Source organism: Elgaria multicarinata, chromosome 1 (assembly GCF_023053635.1).
Source record: "Elgaria multicarinata webbii isolate HBS135686 ecotype San Diego chromosome 1, rElgMul1.1.pri, whole genome shotgun sequence".
NCBI lineage: Eukaryota > Metazoa > Chordata > Lepidosauria > Squamata > Anguidae > Elgaria > Elgaria multicarinata.
The window spans coordinates 87,811,526-87,837,498 of NC_086171.1; the positions used below are offsets into that span (position 1 = coordinate 87,811,526).

Sequence of the window (25,973 nt, forward strand, 5' to 3'; positions counted from 1 at the left end):
TGCAGAGGCCACCAGTGAGGGAGGAAACAGCAGCCAGGCACCTCTCCATCATGCCTGGGTCCAGCTCCAGCTGAGAGCCCTCGCCCTCCTGCTACCAACTGTCACTGCTGAACTTTGCAACTAAGATTTAGCACCTGAATTTGCTTTTCTTTTTCTTTCCCTCCTCCCTCCCAATCCCCTTTCCTTTTGTGTCATGTTTTTTAGATTGTAAGCCCGTGGGGCAGGGACTGCCTTAAGAAATGTTTTTGTAAGCTGCCTTGAGAGCCTTTTTGGCTAAAGGGCGGGATAAAAATGCTAAAATAAATAAATAAATGTAAAATGAACCCGTGATTAATGGCAGGAAAAAGAAAATTGCTGGGAAATGGGGGAAGAGAACAGAGACGATGTAGCACAAGATCTTCCTTCTAATCCTGCACTTACCTGTCAATATATCTCCTCGCTTCCACATTGTCTAGTGCAGTTACAATTACATCTTGCTTGGTGTAGAAGTCATCATTGTATATGTTCTCAGTAGCTGGGCACACTTTGTTAAGATATGGCTCTATCTTCATCTGAGGGTTGATGTTAAGTGTTGCCTCCGCCGCAGTATAGCTTTTGGGCTTCTATTCAAAGTTAAAATATTTTAAGTTTAGCTAATATTCTTGCTAAAAATAAGAGATTGTGATGTACCAGAAAACTAAGCCTCAAAATTACTAGAACAGAGAAACGTATTAATGAGCATGAACTATTAGATGAAATAGGGTATAAACTACTAGCAAATCAAATGCATTAAACAAAGAAAGTACATACAAAAGTACAAACTTGACTCTTGAGCAGAGGCAGGGCAAAAAGCCATTTAATGCTGGGAAGTTAAAAGGTCAATTTACATTCTATTGCATATATAGTTTTCCACTGCAAGGGCTATTTTCTATACAGCTGTAGAACAAGAGTTAAATCAAGTTCTATATTGAAGTTGATGCAAACACTCCCTAAAATAAAATATTTTGTTGCTTGGCAGGGCAGAAATCGCTCATATACACAAATGCTTATACTGAATAAAGACGACTGATCCATCTAGCTGGACAGTGTATTGGTCACTCTGGTTGATAAGTTACACCAGGAACTATGCAGAAGGAAGGCATTCCTGTTGGTTCTGTGGTTTTTCAATAATTTTTCATTATTATTATTATTATCATTATTATATTTATTTGTATCCCGCCTTTTGCCCAATGCTGGGCCTCAAGGCGGCCTCACAAAGTTTAAAACATACAGGGGGGGGGGGGAACAAAACCATAAATGTTTAAAATACACAACAAAATTATAAGACATTAACATAGATGGAGGGCCAGATTATTCTCCAAAGGCCTGCTGGAACAAAAAAGTTTTAGCCTGCTTCCAAAAGCCCATCAAGGAGGGAGCCAGCCTAGCTTCCCCGGAAAGAGAGTTTCCAAAGCACTGGAGCAGCCACTGAGAAGGCCCTCTCCCATGTTCCCACCAAGCACGCCTGTGAAGATGGCGGGACTGAAAGGAGGGCTTCTCCAGAAGATCTCAAAGCACGGGCAGGCTCATAAGGGAGAATACAGTCTTTCAAATAACCTGAACCAAGGTTAAATAACCAAGGTATCCTTCTGGATCTGACAGGGATGAGTCTATGAGGCAGCTTTTGATCATTCCTGAAGGGTAGATTCCAGAAGGTGCTATTGGGAGGCTGATGCTCATCTCCACAGTTTGGGTTTTTGTTTTTTGCTTATGGGATTCTGCAGGAATCCATCTTGTCCCCCATACTGTTTAACATCTACATAAAAGCGCTGGGAGAAGCAATCCAGAGATTTGGATCATAACAGTCACCAATATCCTGATGATACCCAATTCTACAGCCCAAAATAGACAGACCAACACACCAAGCGATAAGCTATTCTATCTCTGTTTTGCTTGGCCGGCTTTATGGATGAAAACAAGCTGTAGTTTTTTTTATGCCATGAGTTCTAATATGTGGTAAAAAGTGGAGTTTACTAATTGGTAAGTTGGCTGTCTGTATTAGTATTTTAACTTTGGATATTTCTATTTATATGTTGTAATTATATATGTTTTAATTTTGTAAAGCCCCCTTGAGTCCCAGTATTGGGGAAAAGATGAGATACAGAATATACCGTATTTCTTCGATTGTAAGATGCCATCGATTGTAAGATGCACACTAATTTCAGTACCACCAACAGAAAAAAAGCTTTGATTCTAAGAAATAATAATCGCACCCGCGATTCTAAGACACACCCCATTTTTAGAGATGTTTATATGGGGAAAAAACTGTGTCTTAGAATCGAAGAAATAGGGTATTATTATAATAACAACAACAACAGGCAAAGGTATTTTCCCACAGGGAGAGTTGCTTGTTAAAAAAAGTTTGTCTCCCCTGCTTTTTCTCCTTTGAATGTTAGATTTTAAGTTTCAGATTTCTATTCCAAATGTTGCTTACGTGTGTGTGTGTGTGTGTGTGTGTATTTGGAATTTTTGTGAGGCATTTCTAATCATTCACATATATTTTGGTGTGTGTTTTTATAGAAACCTTTAAAATATAAATAAAACTAATCACTTTATTTACAGACTATGCAGGCGCTGAGATGTGCATGACACAGCACTCCAAATGCAAAACAAATGACTGCTAGTAGCACATCCACCACTAGTAGTGCATCCAGTTTATAATTTTTTATAGATTTAACAAATTTTAAAATTCTAAAATTTTAAAACTTATAGCTTATTTTTTAAAAAAACATACACATATATAAACAGATTTTAAAATGTGAAATGTTTCGGTATAAAACTCCAGCTTCAGTGACTGTGGCCTAGCAGTCATATTTTTATCTATTTGGATTCGTAAGGCTTCAGACACAGGCCTTTCCCAACCATATTACCCAAGATCCTTTTAACTAAAGAAACCAATGGTTAAATCTGGAACCTTCCGCATGCCTAGCACTGTTCTACCACTGAGCTATGAATATAGGCCTGAAGTTAACCACAGCTTCAACAACAAAATGGAAGCATTTGCCCTAGAGTTAATTACATGGAGATTCAACTTTCCAGTTACATTAAAATAGCTCTTAAAGCAGAGTTAGGGACCTATGTCATTGGACTACAACTGTCATTATCTTTGTGCATTGACCACGCTGGCTGGGACTGATGGGAGTTGGAATCCAACATCTGGAGGGCCAAATGTTCCCCATCTCGGTCTTAACAAGTTCATTCTACCATCACATTTGCCATTTTCTGAAAAACCCAGAAATATATAAATTTTTTTTGGTTATTCCTCCAACTTACCTGTATATGATGTGGCCGAAAGAGAAACTGCCTATTTAAGTTTGATTTTTCTATTAAGTCAGGATCTGTAATTGTAACCTATAGTAGGTTGGACAAATAGATAGATGAAGTTATAAGTCATAGTTATAGTTGACAAAACTATAATGGTTTTCACAGTCACAATCAGCCCTTAAAATCCTCAGTCTGGTCACCCACACATAACTCTTAAACTTAATTCAGAATATTCCCAGAGTACTGTGTATTACATCCCTCCATCCTAAACTGTGCAAGTCTTCCTATCTTATTTATTTATTTAATTACATTTATATACCGCCCCACAGCCGAAGCTCTCTGGGCGGTTTACAACACTCTGGGCGGTTTGAGTAGTCTTCCCTGACCAGAATCAGATTCAAAATCATACCTTTTTCCAACTAATGAAACTATACAATGGCATGAATTTAGGCTTGTTTTTACACTTTAAAGATACTTGATAGGGACTGACCAACTGACCCACACAGGTATGACCCACACCTAGAAACCTGAAATGAGGTAAGCATACAATCCAAGACACCCTATAAGTGTTCAAAAATGTTAAATTTCAAAATGGAAATGGAAATTGATGTAACATGAACTGTATAGTCCTAAACCACCATCTATTCTAAGTCAGTCAGTCAGTCAATTTATTGTGTTACAAGCAGTTAGCCACTATACACATGTTATAAAAGAGAACAGTTTACAATAAAAATAATTGAGCATCATAAAAGGGGTCACTACCCAAACCCTTCATGCATTGTGTAGAACGTATCTGCATAGACTTAGCTAAACATTTCGACACTCTAAAAGAAACATTTTTTTTGCATCTGATAACAAATGACAAACTTTAGCATGTGATGAGGAGCCCTTCAGCGATTTTAGCAAAGGAGAAATGTATGTATTTCTAAGATCGTTATACATAGGACATTCAAGCAAAACTTGAATTAAGTCTTCGATAGAGACTGTGTTACATCCATATACTCTAACTTTAATTGGTAATCTCTTATATCGTCCTAGCTGAACTGCTAAAGGGAGAACATTTAGTCTTGCCTGTGTAAAGATTATCCTCAATTTAATGTTGGGTATATCTACCAGATAACTTGGTAGAGATAAATAAAATGGCGTGAAAGAATTATAGAAAGGGTTAGTTTTACAGGACTTAAGCTCCTCTGACTGAGACTGCATCTCTATATGCTTTAATCTTTGCAATAGCAGGGTTTTAGCTTTATCATGCCCCTGGGATAAGAGAAAGGGCACTGAAAATCCCAGATTCATTACAACCCCTTGCATTCTATGCATCCATGAGTCTGAGCCCTCCTCGGCCAATGTCATCAGAAGAATCTCTGACAATTGTTGGAAGATGGATTTTAACCAAAAGAGCAGGGCTCATCTATTACAAATAGAAAACAAGGTGCTGGAGCTTCCCCTCCAAGTTCTACTGCAACCAAGGCACATCTGACTGGCTGTTAAGAAGGTCATGGGAAAACACCCATGCAAACATAGTGGCCAGGTTCAGACAATCAATTGGCTTGCCATTTCCCTAATTACCCGTGCCGCAGCATGTGTTGTTGTGTCATCCAAAACCAGCAAGGTGAGCATCAAGGGTGGCTTCCAAACCACCTCACAAACCCATGGCATGTTGTAGGTGTTACGGGGTGGTTTTGAAGCCTGCCACACACCTCACCGGGTTCAGACAACAGCAGGAAATTAGGGAAATGCCGGGCAGGCAGGCAAGCGGAATGCGCAGGGTGGGAAGCAGCAGCCATGGTGGCTTCTTTTTCTCTGATGATCATCCAAACCCAACCAGTAAGAGGAACTGAAATCAGTACTGAATAAAAAAAACCTACCATGCCTTTTTCTTGGCCACTGCCGACTCCAAGGAGTGCAAAATTTTTTAACATTTCACAGCCTATTGCACCACAACCAACCTACAAGATTAAAACAACATGATAGATAGATCAACATTTCCAACTCTTATGTAGCTCAAGTTTTAGTTATGCTTCCAACCTCTAAATCTGTTTTATCTAAATCCTATTTAATATCTATATGAAGCCACTGGGGGTGGTCATTAGGAATTTTGGGGCAAGATTTGGGGCTCTGTTTCTTAGTAACATCTGAATCAGGAGAGGCTGTGCATGTTCTGAATCGGTGCCTGGATGCAGTGATGGGTTGGATGTGGGTCAACAGAGAGTGAATCCTGACAAGACAGAGAATCAATGGGTGGATGGTTCCCAGGTATAGGAATTAGGGCATTTGCCTGTTCTAGATAGCGTTGCAAGTATATAGTTATAGCCTGGCCACTGCAGACCATGCTCTGGTAACCTCACATTTAAATTACCATTACATGCTTTATGTGAGGCTATCCTTACGCTTGGTCCGGAAGCTGCAGCTGCTGCGGAATGCGGCAGCCATGACACTGAGTGGACACCTGGCCATGCACATATTACAATGGTGTTGAAGCCCTGCACTGGTTACATATTAGCTACTGAGCCAAATACAAAATTTTGTTCTTGGCGTATAAAACCTGGATAAGCTTGGGACCAAGTTACCTGGCAGATTTCCTTCTCCAGTACAGATGTATGTGATCATTAAATGGCTTGGGGCCAGGCTATCTGAAGGAATGCCTCCTCCTATATGTACCTGCCCAGACCATAAAATCATCCCCAGGGGTCCTTCCCCGTGAGCCCCTGCCAAAGGAAGTGATGCAGGTGGCTATCAGGAGGAGGGCCTTCTCTGCTGTGGTACCCCAGCTGTGGAGTAAGTTTGCTAGAGGTTTGCCTGGCACCTACATTATCCTTTTTTACATACCAGGTGATGACCTTTTTATTCTCTCAGTATTTTAATAGTTTATCAACTTAATTTTTAACTTTTCTGTTTTAAACCTGTATTTAAATCTGTATTAATTTCTGAATTGCTGCTCGGTTTTATCCTGGTTGTGTGACAGGATTAAGAGACAACTATAGTTAAAAGTAACCCACTCAAAGTTTAGTTAACGCCCAAGGAAATCTCTAGTTGTTAAATTTAACAAAATTACACTTAAAAGCCTCTGTACACCTTTAGTTAAGCTAAATCTTTCATTAGATTTGATTTTTCTCCATGTACTGAGTTCGAGGGGAACCAAATAGTTATTATGTATTTTAATGTATATCATAACAAATATTAACATATTTCACTATGTTATCAACTGATTACAGATATTTTTGAATATGGTCACCGGAATATAACTCTAATAAATAAATAAATAAATAAATAAACAAACAAACAAACAAATGTTGGGACCCCAAAGATATATTGATATGTTAAATCTTATCTAGAGGATGGAAATTTTTGACAGCCTTTAAAGTGTGAAATGAAAGACGGAAAATACCTTAAAAGGCAGACTGTAACTACGTCCAGGATCTGAAGGTAAGGAGTACTGCATTCAAATGTATCAAAAACTGTACAGAACATTGATTCATATAAGACTTCACTAGGATCCATCTTTAACTGAATATTTTGCACCTATTTTACCCCGCTATGCTCCAAGTTTTTAGGAAAAGGGAGAATCAAGATTCCAATTAAAGTACACTGTAGTAATTTCTAAAAGATTTGTCCATTAGATTTTATAACTCCAATAGAATGCAGTACAGTACTGACTACACAACAGAGGTCGTTTAGAACTCAGCATTCTAAGATTTATAAAATTGTAACATGCTCCAACAAACCATACTTACTAAGAAAACGTTCAGACTGTGCAGCTTCTGGCACAATCGGTCTCCAATGCAGGCTCTCAAAGCATCATATCTATCTCCCCTGTTGCAGACAGATTTGGGATGGTGGAGAAGATGACAATGGCAGGAAGATAAAAAATAGTTTCAGAATTACTTACCATCTTGTGTACTCAATTATTACAGTATAAGACACATGTGGGCAACCTGTGGCTCATGTGGTCCTCGGGGGCCTTCCATGCAGCCTGCTGCAGATGGACCTGACCAAACTCCTGTCCAAAACTCCCCCCTCCCAAAGTTGATGCTCCTCAGCTGCTTAGCAGGCCTGAGAGTGTGTAACTGTGCTGGGGAAAGCTATGCGCAGAGTGAATCTCCCCACACACCGTCCTCCCCAGAACAATCATGCTCGCCAAACTGGGCAGGCAGGAGTGCAGTTTAAGTAGGGAAGATGGGGATGGGGCACGGGTAGAGTCATCCCCATGCGTCATTGACCCCATCTAAATCATTTGCTTCCCTGCTTGCCCAGCTGATTGGCAGTGAAAAAAAGGATGGAGCAGAGCTGTGCTGGGATCTCAGCATACAAGAAGGGGAGATTTAAACCTCACATCTCTGCATTCTGAGATGGGGTTGGGGGAGGGAGAGAGGGAAATATGGAATGGAATGAATGTGAGAATGGAGTGGAAAGAAATAAAAAGTCGGAGAGAGGAAGGGGAAAGGGTATTCCCAACCAGTTTTGGCTAAGATCCCACCTGTCACCAGTGGAATGGGGCTGCTGGCCACTTTTCCCAAGAGGGAACGTAGAGCTGGACTCTGAAAGGTTGCCCAGCCCTAGAAAAAATGCTAACATTTCCCCAGCATATGCCTGTGTCGTCTTCAATGTTACATGTTTTTTCCACATATAGTTTATATCACACACAGCTACTAAGGGAGAGTAAAGCTTCATGCATTTGATGACGTTCGCTCTAGTCCATGAAAGGTTATGCCACAATAAGTGTGTTTGTCTTTTAGGTGCCAGAATACACTTTTTCATTTTTTGCTATGAATAAATTAGCACGGCTACCCTCTCTGGAAATGGTTGACTTCTCTGCACGGGTCTTGCTTTGATGGGTTAAAAAGTAAAAACACAATTAGTTCACTTTTAATGTTAAAAATCTTTTTAAAATCACACCACGTGCCTTCAGACATTGTGGCATAGTAAAGAGCATCGGACCAAGCCTTGGGGAACCAGAGTTCCAATCCCTACTCAACCATGAAGATCACTGTGTGACCGTGGGCTAGCCTCGATCTCTCAGCCTGAGCCTATGAAGCTGTTGGGAGGATAAAGAGAAGGAACCATGTGTGCACACACACACACAAACACCGAGTTCCTTCAAGAAAAGGTGGGATATAAATGTTAAATAAATACAAGTAAGTTTAGGGTACTATTTAAAAAAAAAATCTTTACCTTGGAAGGAATTCTTCAACAGTGGCATTTTCTAGAAACGTGACCAATTCTAATGCATCAATATACAACTAGAGAAGGAAACAAATAAATTCAACATGCATCGTGTTTTAAAAGGTTTAAACTACACTCAAAATAAGAATATATACTTTTATTGTACACAAGAACTTAAGAGGAGCCATGCTGGATCAGAGCAAGGATCCATCTTGTCCAGCATTCTGTTCACACAGCAGCCAATCAGGTTCCCCTGAGAAGCCCACAAGCAGGACATGAGTGCAACAGCACCCTCCTACCTATGATCCCCAGCAACTGTTGTACACAGACAGACTGCCTGATACTGGAGGCAGCATACAGCCATCGAGACTAGTAGCCATTGAAATCCTTCTCCAGGAATTTGTCCAATCCCATTTTAAAGCCATCCCAATTGGTGGCCATCGCTACACTTTATGGTAGTGAACGCCACGCTTCCAAGAAACACTTCCAGTTTCACAGGAAAACCCCAGGTTCTAGTATTATCAGAAAGTCCACTTTCTCCGCACCATGAACAACCTGGGCATCAAATGATCTCTCCTGTAAGTCAATTTCTTTCTAAGCTAAATGTTGTAAGTTTTCCTTGTAGAGGAGTTCCTCCAGCCCCTTGATAATTTTAGTTGCCCTTTTCTGCATTGCACTGTAGTATATACACTGTATATGACAATAAATTCTATACTGAATTGTAGTATATGTGAACAGCCCAGAGAGCTTCAGCTATGGGGCGGTATACAAATGCAATAAATAAATATAAACTGAAACAATTATTATTAGAATAAGATGATACACTGGGGGTGTAGCTTTCTAGACTGCACCACTTCAGACTAAAGCTGAGGGGGGATTGTCATATTTGTGAATGCTTCCTCCACCTAAAAAAACTCCCTGCATGTCTCAGACTAACATGTTAGGAACACAAGCTACACTAAATCTTTTTCCTGCTGTGTTGATTTACTACAAGCAGGTGGCTTTTTTAAGGTGGGGAAGCATACAGAAACAGGGTAAGTCCAGAACTCTCATTATCTCTCTCTATCAATTATGTCATTATCGGTAACATGTGGAATCCGCTCTTGCTTACTTCAAAACCTTCCAGTATTCGTGCAACAAAAAAATCTGCTAATCTACAGCATGCTACACTATCATACTGAGCCTTATAATTTGCTATTTCTCAGCTGAAGATGATTCCCCCACACACAAATGTTTCCTGTTTTTTATAGACCTGGTTCGCACGTAACAACAAACCATCAGTTTAAAAAGTGATGGGTTGTCATGTACAAGTGAGAGAGACTCCTGCACCACACACACCTCTCAGTAACCCATGACAGACTCTAGGTAACATCTGAATCTAGCCCACTGGATTGTTTAGGAGCTTGTTGGGTTTGCTGTTGGGTTAATTGCTCTGGGTTCAGACATCACGCTCAGCAGGAAACATTCATAGGTTGTTGAGTAAAAGCAGAAGACATGGGCATGCTGCAGGCAGTGCACCTGCTTATCCCTGACAACCTATCAGTTTTTAAAGCAATGGGTTGTTGTTGCATGCAAACAGCACCTTACTATGAATTTCTATGTCCAGACAAGACACTTAGGAACAATGTCTTTCAGCTGTAAGATAGGATGTAATAATATTACATCCTATCTTATAGCTGAAAGACATTTATAAGGCCACATAGGCATCCTTCCTAGTGTCACCACTGTAAGGCCAGTGGTAGTGGTGTTTATTCGTTCAGTCGCTTCCGACTCTTCGTGACTTCATGGACCAGCCCACGCCAGAGCTTTCTGTCGGCTGTCGCCACCCCTAGCTCCCCCAAGGTCAAGTCCGTCACCTCCAGAACATCATCCATCCATCTTGCCCTTGGTCAGCCCCTCTTCCTTTTGCCTTCCACTTTCCCTAGCATCAGCCTCTTCTCCAGGGTATCCTGTCTTCTCATTATGTGGCCAAAGTACTTCAGTCTTGCCTTTAATACCATTCCCTCAAGTGAGCAGTCTGGCTTTATTTCCTGGAGTATGGACTGGTTTGCTCTTCTTGCAGTCCAAGGCACTCTCAGAATTTTCCTCCAACACCACAGTTCAAAAGCATCTATCTTCCTTCGCTCAGCCTTCCTTATGGTCCAGCTCTCGCAGCCATAGGTTACTACGGGGAATACCATTGCTTTAACTATGCGGACCTTTGTTGTCAGTGTGGTGTCTCTGCTCTTAAGTATTTTATCAAGATTTGTCATTGCTCTCCTCCCAAGAAGTAAACGTCTTCTGATTTCCTGGCTGCAGTCAGCGTCTGCAGTAATCTTTGCGCCCAAAAATACAAAGTCTGTCACTGCCTCCACATTTTCTCCCTCTATTTGCCAGTTATCAATCAAGCTGGTTGCCATAATCTTGGTTTTTTGGAGGTTTAACTGCAACCCGGCTTTTGCACTGAGGGTGAGGGAGTGGAATGTCAGTGTATCTTTTTCTAGAGGACGGGTGAGCAATGAGGGGTGGGACCCTACAACTCCCATCATCCCTCACCACTGGCTACACTGGCCAGGGCTGATGGGAGTTGTGGCCCTGATTGCCCACCCTAGACGTAGAGAGAGTTTTCAATCAAAACAGAGAATTTCACGTGCTTAGTGAAAGCATTTAGGTAATCCAATCATTTATAAACAATGAAAGTTAACTGTGTAATTTCTCAGACACATGACTCTACAATTCAGATAAAAGAACTGTGAGCCCACATTTCAAACAATTTGTTGGCCACAGATGACCCTTCAAACGGTGGTTTGGAGGATCAAGTGCTGTGCTTGCACGCTACCCCCCTCTCCATCCCTCCTCCTCTCAAACACATGTTTAATTCATTACCTCTTGTTTTGTCTGAACCAGTAAACTATGGTTTGAGCAAGCCCTCCAAACCATGACTGGAAGCTTGCAGGCCTGGTTTAGAAGCCTTACTCATCCCACAGTCTGCCAGATTGGACATACCAGCAAGCGATGGTTTGCTTAAAACTGAAGTAATGAATTAAGACCTGTGCACAAAGAGGAAACAAGAAGGGGAGAGGGGAAAAGAAATAATTAAGCAAAAAGCTTGGAGGACCATCTGAATGCAGCCAGTGCTCACACAGCATTCTCATGTAACATAATTGAAAACATGTAACATTATGTTATGCATGTAACATAATCGAAAACACAAACACACAAAATACTGACCCACTGTTGCAGGGGAGAAAACTTTCCTGTCACTGCTTTCAAGACTTCTTGACTGGCAACACCACCAAGTGCTGCTGTGAGGGGTGCAAAAGAGGCCCGAGCCATCCTTGATAGCCATTTCACAATATCTTCATTAACTTGAGGCTGCAATTTAAAACAAAATAAGAATTATCTCCAGATATTAGTATAGTTAAATTCTTGATAGCACATGATAGCACTCTTCAAATACTTGAAAGGTTGTCACACGGAGGAGGGCCAAGATCTCTTCTCGATCCTCCCAGAGTGCAGGACACGGAATAATGGGTTCAAGTTACAGGAAGTCAGATTCCGGCTGGACATCAGGAAAAACTTCCTGACTGTTAAAGCAGTACGACAATGGAACCAGTTACCTAAGGAGGTTGTGGGCTCTCCCACACTAGAGGCATTCAAGAGGCAGCTGGACAACCATCTATCAAGTATGCTGTAGGGTAGATTCCTGCATTGAGCAGGGAGTTGGACTCGATGGCCTTGTAGGCCTCTTCCAATTCTACTGTTCTATGATTCTATGATTCTAAGTAACTTCTCATTATTTAAACTGGTGGACATAAATGGGCAACAGAACACAAATGCATACGGGTTCACTGCCCATTCAAATTCAGCCCTTGGTTTCTATCCATTTTACAACTGTAGCCACAAATTGGCAAATGGCCTCTTCACTTCATGAAGGAACTACTGCAGCCCTAGAAACTATTAAGCTGGAGCCTAAGAATAACCCTCTAGCATGGCATGCTACACTGAGAACATGGCAAACCGGAGTAAGCTTTTGCCTTTGCTGAAATGTTCAGAGCTGTAACCGAGCTGTTACCAGAAGAAAAGTTTAACCAGTTTTTTTTCCAAAGGCTCCAAGGCTTTTACAGATATTCTGGGTGGAATCACAGCATGGGTTTGGTGTGCACATTAACACAGAGCAAAACTGCAGTTTTTGGAAGTATTGCCACACCTGTGCAAATCCCAGTAACCACATGTAGTTCCCTTGGGTGGAAGCACCCGTTCATACAAGTAATGCCTCTTCCCAAGAGCTTTCAATCAACTGACCCAGCAGTTCCCTCTGTTCTCTCCTGTGTGGGAAATGTTAGCACAAGGCCTTCAGCTATTGGGCAATACAGAAATGCAATAAATAAATAAATAACAAAAGCAAAACAAAACTAGTAGGAAAATTTCACTGAATCTACATTACTCTCCGCTGTGGCACCCCGGTTGTGGAACGAGCTCCCCAGAGAGGTCCGCCTGGCGCCTACGCTGTACTGCTTTCGTCGCCAGCTGAAGACCTTTTTATTCACTCAGTATTTTAACACTTAATTTTAACTTAAATTTAAATTTTACTGTTTTAACTCTGTATTTTAATCTTATATCAACTTTGCTGTGTGGTTTTATCCTGGTTGCGCTTTTTATACTGTATTTCGTAATTGTGTTTTAACCTGTTGGGTGTTTTACTGTGGTTTTAATTTTTGTGAACCGCCCAGAGAGCTTCGGCTATTGGGCGGTATAAAAATGTAATAAATAAATAAATAAATAATATTTGCATACATTAATATTGTCACCACAAGATTAAAACCCTTTTAATCCTTCCAAACTGTTTAAAATTGCCGGAGACACTCATTGCTATGATGTAAAAAGAACATGTTTAGATTACATATCTATTTGAAGTACAACTACTCAATAGTTATGTACTGAGTTTAAGCATTATGCACTTAGGGGCTTGGATCCAACCCTTGCACAAGCAGAAGTCCTCTTGGACAACAGGACTTGGTTGTTTGCGGCAGGACTTCCCCATTCTTTCCTCTTCTCTGCAGCCCCCCACACGAGCCCCCAATCTGCTCCAGATGTTGGAAGACCCTCCAGAGCAGATTTGGGGTGGGTGGGTTGGGGGGTACAAGGGACTACATAGGAGAAAGAGGAAATCCAATCCACCAGCAGTTCCCTCCTGCTGGCAGAACAACACAATTGGATGCAAAACTAGGATAGCAATATTGAATGTTCACTGAATAGCAGCTAAGTTGAAGGAACTATGAAAACCTGTATACATTCTTAAAGGAGCTGAATAACAGTGTCCATTCAATCTCTATGAATCAGAATTTCTGGCAGACACAGGAGAAGGCATCAAGGTGCATCACAAAGTATGAAGATATAAATCTCTAGAAGAAATAGAAAGCAGTGTAGCCTACAAGGCAGAATTATTCTCTCATGATGCTCAATTCCTAGATTTAGCTGCACTCTATTATAATACAGGCATTAAATTACTAAAATCACAACTGAGTTAACAAAGAGCTACTTACTTTGCCTTCCAATGTTTTGCTTACGGACAGTGCGATCTTCAGCATTTCCTCAGCATCCTGAAGGCACCTAGAACCCAAACAGAAAGAATACGAAATCTTAATACTGCTCTGAAAACAAATGTATACTTTAAATGCAGCACTAAAGTATGAATGGAAACTAGGTCTGGTACCAACTTTTATCAGAACCACAAGTACTTGACTGGTCATTTGCACCAGGCATGAGGCAAACAACTTGGTACTCAGAAACCTATTTTTTTAATTGTGTGCAATGGAATTTGGAAATTTATTTTCTTTTTAAAGAAAAGGTTCAAGAAATATTGCTTATTTGAGCATCTTGCTGAATACACATTTAAATCTTGCTATTTTAAACTGAAAATCAGGAATTTAATAAACTGAAAGCAAAAAATTCAAGCATTAGAAATTAAAATTCTTTCATCATGCATTTCTGTTCTTATACATAGGAAGTCATAGAATCATAGAATAGCAGAGTTGGAAGGGGCCTACAAGGCCATCGAGTCCAATCCCCTGCTCAATGCAGGAATCCACCCTAAAGCATCCCTGACAGATGCTTGTCCAGCTACCTCTTGAAGGCCTCTAGTGTGGAAGAGAGCCCACAACCTCCCTAGGTAACTGATTCCATTGTCGTACTGCTCTAACAGTCAGGAAGTTTTTCCTGATGTCCAGCTGGAATCTGGCTTCCTGTAACTTGAGCCCGTTATTCCGTGTCCTGCACTCTGGGAGGATTGAGAAGAGATCCTGGCCCTCCTCTGTGTGACAACCTTTCAAGTATTTGAAGAGTGCTCTCATGTCTCCCCTCCATCTTCTCTTCTCCAGGCAAAACATGCCCAGTTCTTTCAGTCTCTCTTCATAGGGCTTTGTTTTCAGACCCCTGATCATCCTGGTTGCCCTCCTCTGAACACGCTCTGAACAGTCATTCAACACTGGGTAATATACTGGCACTGGGAAAACAGAGCTAAAACCATTTCCTATGAGGCTGGACCTCCCTCAGATTTGGCAAAGGCCACAAGAACAAGGTTACAAAGTCAGTTACAACTGTGTGTGTGTGGGAGGCAATATTCTATATAGAACAACCATCTAATCTGGCAATCCTTGAAAAAGGGGGAACATTTTTTTTATATAGACAGGACACACTGACACCAAATGTCCTGAACTTGGAGGATAATACCACCTCCTGGATTTCTCTTGCAATCTGGGAATTCCATCCATAGCACTAATATTCTATAGCTATGTTTCAGCACTTGTACAAATTGCCACTGATAAAGGCCAAAGCAGAAACGTTTGATAGAAATTAAATAATGAACATTTATTCCTGTATGGCAACCGTTTTATTGAAAAATATAGCTTCTTATTGCAGCTAGTTACATCCAGCAGGGATCCAGGGTAGAGATGTATGGATTTTGTTAAATCTGTTACATCTGTGGTTGCCAGCAAATTTGGTATTTTTGTACAACTAAATTTGTCAACAATTCCGGAAAGTAAAAAAAACAGTCCGCAAGTCAGCACAACTCGCAAAACGCCAGTCCCCTGAAGAATTCACAAGTCAGATTCATAGAAATCCAAACTCATTTTAATCTATTCTCCGACATTTCTAATCTAGGGTCTGCCTGATTGTATTGCTGTTTAATTGATTTGTCTATTATTATACTATTATTAATTGAATGACCGAATGAGCCCAACATCAACTGCTATTGATACCAATCTGTTTACCTCTAACAGTATTTACATTGCACCCACTAACTGTAACATTTATGCAGCTTTTGATACAGATGCGTTACCCAATGTTTGGCATACGAGCAAAATTCTCCTGAAACTGATTCAAGGCAAGCATGGCAATATGAGTCTGCAGAGGTGCCTGTAAAGAGAGGGAAACAGTGAATGATCAGTACGATACACCAAGCAATCACACACAGCCTGTTGTAGCAAAAACAGGAATCTTGGGGCACCTTAAAATAACATATTTATTGCGGCAAAAGCTTTTATGGACTAGAACCCACTTCATCAGATGCATGACGTGGTATTTTTGGTGTTCACACATCTGACAAAATTAGCTCTAGTCTAGAAAAGTTTTATGTCACAATGTATTAATCTTTAACACTAGTTTAAAGCCCATATTGTCTGGACACTAGTAGTCTGAGGGCAAAACATACTGCAAATTGCAGTTCTGGGTAGGACAGCACAAGAAGAAAATCCCACCTGTTGGGAAACATGAAAGGAATTGGACTTTTTTAGTCGCTTTACCAGCACATGATGTGCAGAGGAAGCGGCAGCTCGGCTTAGCCCAACCTCTTATGCACCTGCTCCAGCCACCTTCTGAGTGTCTAGACCAGCCGATAACCCTGGGATCATCCCTGTGCATCCACATGATGCACAGGGGATCCTGGGGGCAGGGGGGGGATGATCCCTCCCGTGCCCCAGGATATGGCCCTACAGTTTAATTCCGGGTTTCCCTGTGGTCTCGGGCTCGGCCCGAGACTGTGGGACTTGTGGGCACCTGTCCCGTTTTCGTCCTGACTCCTTGCAAGTAACCGCAAGGACCCGGGACCCGGGCACAGGGCTCCTCAGGAGCTCTGTGCTCATTTGGGGGTGGGGTGGAGGGAGCGGGAGTTTTTTTGTTTTGTTTTTTAAAGAAAAACTTACTTTTTGCATAGGAGCGCTCCTACGCTTTTTTGATTAAAAAAACCACCAAAATAGCAGGCGCGACGTCCTCTTTCTCCTGGGACGCCGTGCACGCGTGTAGATGAGGGGGACGATCTTGTGATCATAAAATCGCGAGGTCATACCCCTCTACCCCCCTCATCTAGACATGCCCTAGGCTGCAGCAGAGCCAGTGGGAGGTCGTGTCTTTGCGGGGGCTCCTTCTTCCCAACCTGCATACTTGCTTTCAGCCAGTTGTATTTAAAAACTGATTTAGGGTGGCTGGAAAGAAAACACTGTTGCAGAGACCCTTGGGGAAGGGAATTTATGCAGCAACAATAGGATGCTGATGAGGGATCGAACATCCTAGCCCTAAAAGGAAAGGAGCAAGGAGGGCTTTTCTTTCTTAGTAGGGAGGCAGAAAAAGCGCTAGGAGGTGGGTTCCAGGACACCCTCTGAGTTATATACAGGGGAAAAGAAGGCCCCTTCTTGGAGGGAGTCTTAAAAGATAGAATGAAGAGACCAGGGACATTCCAATCAGCACCACACTTTCACTCCTCTGTTTTTGGTATACTATGACAACTTCCTGGATTAATTAATCATAATTTTTCATTACATCCAAACTGGGAAATCATGGTTATCAAGTTTAGAAGAAACCGAGATCTGAAGCCAAGTTCAAACTATGGTTTCAGATCCTGATTTGTTCTGAATTTAGTAAGTATAATTTACCAGTTTGGATGTAAAGGGAAACTGTCGTTAATTAACAGCAAGCCAAGAAGGGATAATGCAGGCAGGCCCACAGCTCATGTCTATCCGAACCAGGCCTCTCTCTCATGATAATACCAAATCTAGTCGTAGAAACACTTAAATCCAAGTTCCAGACATTGGTTTGAAAATGCCCGACATACATGCTCCTGTGAAGCTAAGCAGGCACATGCCTGGCCAGTACTTGGATAGATTGCCTGGGAACCCCACACGTATCACGTTGTCCCCCGCTGAGGGAAAGGAAAAATACAAATGGACTAGAAGCAGGCTTTTAGGCATGTATTCAATCAAAATTAATCATCATTATTGCTATTTTGACAATGTATTGATTTTAAATGTTTTAATCAGTTTTATGTATTTTATAATACTTTTGTATTCTATGTTGTTCCCCGCCTCGATCCGGAGGGAGAGGCAGGTAAGAAATAAACATAATATTATCATCATCATGGTCCATTTTAGTCCTTTTGCATTACTGTAGCTGAACTAGTTTTTAATAGTGTATTTTAAGTTGTGATTTTAATATTGTTATATGTAAACCACTTAGGGGTTGTATTATATTAAGCGATATAGGAGTATTAATATTAAATAAATAAATAATCATTTTTTTAAAAAAATAAAGCTATAATTATCTTTTAAAATTAAAAAAATAACCTCAGGTTTGCTGAAGTCTGCAATGAGGCATGTTGGGTTAATCAACTGCTTCCCCAGCTGTTCCTAGAAGGGAAAAATATTTTTATTTGCATGCACTTTCTAAGAAATAGAATTAAGGAACGAACATACAAGCAAGCTGCATTAGAATGTTGCACTTCTGAACAGGATTAGCTTGCAATTACTTTAGCAAGGCACAACAGCAGACTCAACTGGAAATGGGGAATCTGCGCACTAAAGAAGACATTGGAGTCACAATAGTTCGCTTGGGACTAACTAAAAAAATTCCAATGGGCAATGCTGCTGTAGGAGGCAAAAATCTTCCCCACCGCAGATACAAAGCTTTCTATGAGCAAGGGACCTGTCACAATTGATGCACCCTTTTACTCTCCACAAGGTACCATTCACACCTATGGAAAAAGGTGAAGTACTTCACTTGAAGTTCATGCTGCAGTGGGGTGGGTGGGTGTCAAAACAAAAGCTGTACCCAACACAGAGTGGCTCAAGTTCTACTGACAAAAATCCCATGGGGATTTGCAACCTGCTCTCCAGGACTATCAGTCTTCCCTTCCCGTACCACCACTTTGCCCAACAATGACAGGCATTTGAATACATGATAGGAATATATGTAAGAACAGTTTGCATTGTACTTAAAAGTGTAAATAAAAACCCTACAATATGCTTTCGTTCAATCTAAATAACTCCACCACACAATGTATTCTGCCCCCATCTGCGCTGATAAGTACTTAGAAAAGCACATCTCATCCATTCCTGATCAATTTGCAATATGCCATGATCCAAGTTACAACGCTTAAAATATGGGACCTGATGAGTAGACCTGACATGAGGCTGGGCAAGATTGTTCTCACTGAGACCTTTGATTCATACAGTGGTCTACAAATTTTGACTAGCCATCATAAATAGCCAAAGCATTGGTTACCCATTTCCTACCAACAGGAATTTCTCCTAAAATTTCAGAATTAGCGTTTTGTCAACAATTAATCAACAGCTACCGGGGGGGGGGGGGATGCTGTAGCTGTTATAGATATCCATTAAAAAGTGTTTTTAAGTCAGCTGAAAACTTTGCAGTTGCAATCCTGTTGTCTGACAACATTATGATGTCACAACTTGGCTCACCCAGTTGTTATTCTATTCTACCCTCTTTTCTACCTTTTTTTATAGCTCTTCTGTCAAAATCTCCAAAATCCTGTCCGACTCTTAAGGTGAGGTCTTTTAAATGAGAAGAGTATAAAGGCTCTACTGTTACTGGATTTTAATTGACTGGGTTTGCACGATTGTGGGGTGGGGTGGGGTGAAAGAACCCATCATTGATTCTTTCCCCACTCTTGCATGTGATCACAATTTATATAATTACCCATGATGCATGGGTTGCCATGTCATCTGAACCATGACTTGCAGTAGAGGTTGTACGACGGATGTGAAGTGACACCCCCTCCCACCCGCTGCACTGCGTTCGGACAACACAGCAACCCATGCTACATCACAGGTAATTACGTAAACTGCGTTCATGCAACCAGCACACACGGGGGCGGGGGAAGAACCAACGATGGGTTCTTCCATCCCTGTGATCATGTGAACCCAGCTACTGTGTCTCTGCTGCCCTTCCAGATTAATATACACTCATGTTTTATAGGACACAAAACTTTTGTCTTAATATAGCAGGTCTTTTGAGGATGAGAAGCTTGCAGTATATATTCATGGTAGCCTCCTTCTCTGTTCAGTGCTACCTGCCCCTCCCAAATAAGAATTGCAAGCTTCTCGTCCTCAAAAGGCTTGCTGTGTCAGGGGTTTTCTTTCCTACCAAAAGTGGCAGCGTATTAAATCACGAAAGGCAAAAAAAGGCAAGAGTGTTTTCAATCTCTGATGTTGCCAGGAAAACTTTAAAGTCATTTGGAGCTGCCCCTCGCATGTTGCACTCAGTTTTTAAGGTGCGAAGAGCTCTTACAGAGTGCAAACAAATGAGAGGACAGAGGGCTGTTCCTAATCCTGTGCTTGCTTTATAGCTGCTCTGAGCAAAAAGCTATGTGGAAATTTATACATCCATGCATTAAATCAAAGTGCTTCAAACACCTCCAAGCTCAGCACAGTGTCAGGCGTTGCAGCGCAGCATTGCCCCTGCAACTGCACCACACTTCTCAGGCACTCCAAGCTCCACCAAAGTACAGCACAACAGTACAGGCGATCCTCCTTCCCCCTCTACCCAGCACTATGAAGGACTCCACCTATGAAGACACTCACTATGGCCAGTGTGGCAGGCGCAATTATGGCCAGCCTTGCCCTTTGACAAGCATGTTATCTAGCTACTTTATATGAGGCGAAGGTAAAACAGATTTTATTCATCAAGTCAAAACTCTGACCTAAGCTTCAACAGATTCTAGAAGTTTTAACACTGCTAACAGTTTTTTAAAACAGGAAACTTACAAAATGAAATATTTTAGGTGTCTTTATTTGGACAGCTATGCCACCATGTAGGTAAGGTTCCATCTCTGCAGTATTTCCAATACCAAAAGAATATGGTGATATCACTGAAAGAGAGAGAGGGAGTCAGGCAGGGTGTGGGGGGAGAAAAAGTTAAAAATTACTGGAACGAGTTAAGCGAAAACATACATAAGAAAAGACCAGAAAAAACCTTTTGATTTTATTCAATGGCCTGATTCGCATGATCACAGGGCCATGGCGACTTATTAACCACCCTGTGGTCATGTGCTGGCTGATCTGCAAAAATGACCTTCGCCAGACCTTCTCATGTCATCTAAACCTGGTGAGGGTGACTTGTTGGGTTCACAAACCAGCCAGAACCCATAGCCTATTGTACAGTTGTAGGGTGGTTTGTTAACCAACCCAACAAATCACCCTTGCTAGTTCAGGTGACACAAGACGCAGCAGCAGTGGTGGGGTTGGATTGGCAACAGGACATTTCCTTCGCCTGATGAGGCCATTGCTTTGGTAGGGGAGATTAATCAATTTTATTTATTTATTTATTTATTTATTTATTACATTTCTATACCGCCCAATAGCCGGAGCTCTCTGGGCGGTTCACAAAAATTAAAAACATTCAAAGTATAAAACAACAGTATAAAACCATAATATAAAATACAATATAGAAGCTCAACCGGATCAAAACAGCAGCAATGCAAAATGGTGCACCCTCAACCTGGCTGGTTTCCTTCTCTTTTTATTGCAGTGTTCCCCCCACCACCACTTAGTAAGAGAAATTCCAATAGGGAGGAGGAACATTAAGTGCACGGTCCTTTTTCTGTATACTATATTTAGTCATCCTCTATTTACGAAATGGAAAATAAAATAAAATGGAAAATAAAAATAAAAGCAGTTTAGGAACTCAGGATTCGGTGGCTCAGTTCAGACAACCTGTCAGTCAATGGTGGACTATTTAAGCAACCGTTCCTTAAATAGTCCTCCGTTGACTAACGTGTCGTCTGTCAGGGGTAAATTTATTTATTTATTTATTTTATTACATTTATATACCGCACCACAACCGAAGCTCTCTGGGTGGTTTACAACAATTAAAAATAGTAAACATTAAAAGTATACAAAAATTAAAAAAACATAAAAACAGTATAAAAACAACAGTATCTATTTAAAAACAACAATTCTGGGGTCCATTAAAAACAAACTTAACGTTGTTAAATGCTGTTAAAATGCCTGGGAAAAAAGTCTTGACCTGGCACCGAAAAGATAACAGTGTTGGTGCCAGGCGAGCCTCATCAGGAAGATCATTCCACGGTCGGGGGGCCACCACTGAGAAGGCCCTCTCCCTTGTTGCCATCCTCTGAGCCACGTAAACCATGCCACGGTTAGTTATTTTCCACAAATAACCAATGGAGATAACCAGCAGTGTGCAGAGTTCTTTATCTGCACAACCGCTGCTTATTGTGTTGTGTGGTGGGGTCCGTGGATTATTTCCTGTGTTTACAGAGTCACAAGGCAAGAGTGGCAGGCACTCTTGCCCAGTACACCTCTATCTGCTGGGAAAATAATCCTGTCCTGAGAAGTGCTTGGGCAGCCGCCTATCATACTGTCCCTTGGTGGGGAGAGCGATCAGGGGCTCCCCATGCGCTTCCTAGAATGAGCACATGCTGTCCCTGGGTGGAGCGCCACCGGTCGAGGGGCCTGGGTCCCCAGGGATGATGACGACAACGATTTTATTATTTATTTATATAGCACCATCAATGTACATGTGCATGTCCCTTGCCCCCGCCCTGCGATCCATCTCTCAGGTATGCTTTGAGGTGAATTCCTGCATTGAGCGGGGGGTTGGACTCGATGGCCTTATAGGCCCCTTCCAACTCTGCTATTCTATGAGTCTATGAAGGGGAGGTGATGTGCCCACTGGAGCGATGGCGCATGGATCCCTCCTCCTGCCAGGAGGTGCAATGCCTCCACTGCCACTTCCTTCTCCAGCAACAGCCACTGCGAAAGATGCGCCATTGCCAAAGAAAAAAGCAGCGGCAGTGGCATCGTACCGCCTGACAGGAGGAGGGAGCCATGCACCGCCTCCACCGTCGTCGCCACATGATTCTGCGTCTCTCCTCTCCCCATGCCCCTCCCCATGGAATAGTGACGCCTTAATAAGGTGAGGAGGGCGGAGGGGGGGGAAGAGACAACAACTCAACGGAGTGTGACTACTCTACTCCACTCCACAGAGCACTATTTCCATGTCGCCCAAGTACAGCACACAAATATTTATGCATAGAGTGGACTATTCACACCCCATGGACTAAAGTGGTCATCCAAACACACCCAGTAAGTATTTCTAATGAATCTAAGTTGGCTAAGAGCAGGGCTGAAGTTAAAAAGCACCCTAGACCTAACAATGCAGCTGTTCATTCCTTGCTATCAAATGCCAAACAGAGCAAACTAGACATGTTTTTTTCACCATCTGACAAAGTTCATACACTAAGTTTAATATCTCTGTTTCAAACAGATTCGGTGTTTTTGAGACTGATTTCCCTGATTTTGGGGGAAGCTGACAGTTTTGAAGTAAAATCTAATTCCGCATCCCAATGTAAACTTAACCATACATCCTAGTGTACCTCTGGAACATTTGATACTTCACCCCAGGAGTACACTTAATGCCTCTAAACATTAAGCCAAAGTGTTACAATTACATATCTCTCAAACTTCTGGAAAATTAAATGCTTTGCTCTTTTTATTTAAAACAATCACATAACTTCTTCAAGAGGTACTATCTTTGCCCATTTCACATCTTATTGCTACCCTCCCCCAGTATAAGTTTGAAAAAATAACTGTAAATAGAATCTAAGGCTTATACCCAAGTCCATAGTTTTGTAAATTCTTCCTTATAAAGTTCCCGTACTGGGACAATGTTCAGACAGCTGTTCAACACATTTAAATGTCCTTTTAGGTTGCCAGCCATGAGATATTAATTTATTAGTGGTTAAAACTCTAACAAGTGTGTCTCATTTCCACAAAAATCCCTTCTGGTATTCCAAACCTCTAGAATCCCCTCTGAATTAATAAAAGATAAGACCTCTTTAGAAGCTGAAACAACAGAAGCCATTTGATAAACCTGTTTGATTGGACAGCAGGTAGGGCTTTGGAGCCTGCAGAAATGGTGTTTCCCAAGTCTGTAGGAATCATGGAAACTTTAAACCTGCCTCCTCAGCAAACAGGGTTCAGTGCAAAGTATTTAAAAATGAGGCTGCAGTTTACAAACAGACAGATAATATCAAAGCTTTGTCAAACAAGAGAGAGAACGTGATCTCGATTGCTTGTCATGTAGCGGGGCTGGTTGGATGAATAAATTGCAAGACTGTACTTTTTTTTTTTAGGATATCTATGAATGGTATGTAAAAAGAAAGGGCATGTTGTTGCCCAAAGTGAACTATTTATTGAAGCATTTTGTTTACTGCTCTCCTAACTCACTAACATAACCCATCCTTCGGCTTCAAACACTTTCAAGTAAATCTTGCACCCGTGAAGGGCAACAATATGTTTTTATAAATGACAATTGAGACAGCCCCATGGGCAATTTCTGGCGTGAACAGCGCCAATCATGTTTTTATCCCAGTTCTTGCACTTTCAAATTGATGTCAACCAATATCCATTTCTCAGGCCTTAAAATTCACAGATTTTCTGTCTTTTCTAATTGAGAAGATTACAAATAGTCTCCAAGATGTGGAGCAATGGTGAATGTTAAGTGTTGTAATGAACTGGAAATAGAGGACAGGAAACAAAACAGAACAACATGAAAGGAAAATGCATTTCTATCCATTTATAAAGCAATATTTTTACATAACTTGGGAAACGATACAAATGTGGCTTACCAGTTATCTGATGCGTGGATCCATTTAAACACGACATTCCATTAATTTCCCGGAAAGTTACGAACTGTCCCGTTTCAAGCTTATGGGGATTGTTCTCAAGGCAAGTGACAATACCAGGACTGGACTGAAATTGAAACCACCAAAAATTAGGGTGGGGTGGGGTGGGGTGGAGAACTGAATATCCACAAGATCATTCTAATTCTTACATTTTTACATACATATCTGCCGTAATCTCCACCTATCCTCAACTTCACTCCAGTCTTCCCAGAACTAGGCAACACAAAACATACGGCCATGCCAACCAACACATGGGCCAAATGAAGATCATTATAGCTGAAGCACGATCACTGCCCCAAATTAACTTGTGAGCCTAGGACTACACATCAGACTGGAAGGATTGTAGAGCAACATGCAAACACCAGCCCCAATAGCACCCAGGGAGACATTGGTTAAGTGATCAGGCCAGCTTCACAATCCCACCTACCAACCTGGGAAGCTGATTAAAGTATTACCATAGCATAAGTAATGTCCAAGCAGATATAATTTCTCAGTAACAAACACAATTCAAGCATAAATCGGACCACAATGAAATGGGATAGTGAAAGAGAATAATTAGTCTCTACAATCAGTTCGTAACACACAGAATTTTGACATTCGTAGTTGTGCTATTTAGTAGAACACGTCATTATTTTGCAAAAGTGGCAAAAATTAAGTTATGCAAAAACATTTTAAAATCGTTGCTGTGTTAGGTACCCTAGACAAAATGACAAGACTGGCAAACATTTTCAAAACTATTCTGGCATTACCTTTTCTGTTAATCCTTCTCTTATACCTTTCTGAATCGCCTTACCAGCCCCCCCACACACACACCCTTTCCTTTCCTCTGCCCTGTCCATCTAATCCTGGCTGTATACACTCGGGGCAGGAACTGTGCCACATTTCTATTCTGTATACTGTTATACTATTTCTGCTAAATAAATGTAAATCTACCAACGCTAAAACACATTTCGGGAGGGTGGGGACAACATACAATGACACCCAATATTGATTTTATATAAGTATCATGCAGTATATAGGTTCATCATTTGTATTTAATCATCCTATCAATTTGCTCTAGATTTGTGGGTTTAAAAACACACATGCACTCTCAAATTTGAAGGCAGAGGCTTAAGCTAAATTAATATTTAAACAATGTTATTAATTATCAACACAAAATCATCAAGGCTTAGTACTGTGCATCTTTGTTCTCACCTGAGATATGTTAGAAATGAAGATTTCCTTTGGTTCCTCTCCTGTGGTATCCAAGACTTCAAATTCATCACCAAAATCACAAAACAGACGGGCCCATATTCCATGCACATCCGCACTTATAAACTATTAAAAAAAAGGAAAGGCAAAGAACACTTAACTAGATTTCACACAAGTCTGGACCAAAGATTTGCTGCCAGTTCTAGTGAAGTGACAAAAAATTAGGTAATGCCCTTTACTGATCCAGCACAGTGTAGATGTATGATAGAACGGAACATTGGTACTTACCGAGAAGGTTCCTTCTGGGTTGGTGTGCGGAAGGCATCCCACAATGGGTTAACTCCCCCTATCGCCCAGG

The 25,973-nt window shown here is 41.3% G+C and overlaps 1 protein-coding gene across 1 annotated transcript in view; it reads right to left on the minus strand.

Annotated features, from left to right (window-relative positions):
* Window positions 1-25,973, minus strand: part of UBA6 (ubiquitin like modifier activating enzyme 6) — a 79,326-nt gene that overhangs the window by 28,808 nt on the left and 24,545 nt on the right. Inside the window, exons 8-19 of the mRNA XM_063131403.1 lie at window positions 25,619-25,741; window positions 24,368-24,491; window positions 20,481-20,584; window positions 18,042-18,104; window positions 15,767-15,843; window positions 13,971-14,037; window positions 11,656-11,799; window positions 8,455-8,522; window positions 7,017-7,095; window positions 5,151-5,231; window positions 3,292-3,369; window positions 421-602 (exon numbers count right to left, since the gene is read on the minus strand). Of these exons, the coding sequence (XP_062987473.1) occupies window positions 421-602; window positions 3,292-3,369; window positions 5,151-5,231; window positions 7,017-7,095; window positions 8,455-8,522; window positions 11,656-11,799; window positions 13,971-14,037; window positions 15,767-15,843; window positions 18,042-18,104; window positions 20,481-20,584; window positions 24,368-24,491; window positions 25,619-25,741 (1,190 nt within the window). The remainder of the gene's footprint in view (window positions 1-420; window positions 603-3,291; window positions 3,370-5,150; window positions 5,232-7,016; window positions 7,096-8,454; window positions 8,523-11,655; window positions 11,800-13,970; window positions 14,038-15,766; window positions 15,844-18,041; window positions 18,105-20,480; window positions 20,585-24,367; window positions 24,492-25,618; window positions 25,742-25,973) is intronic.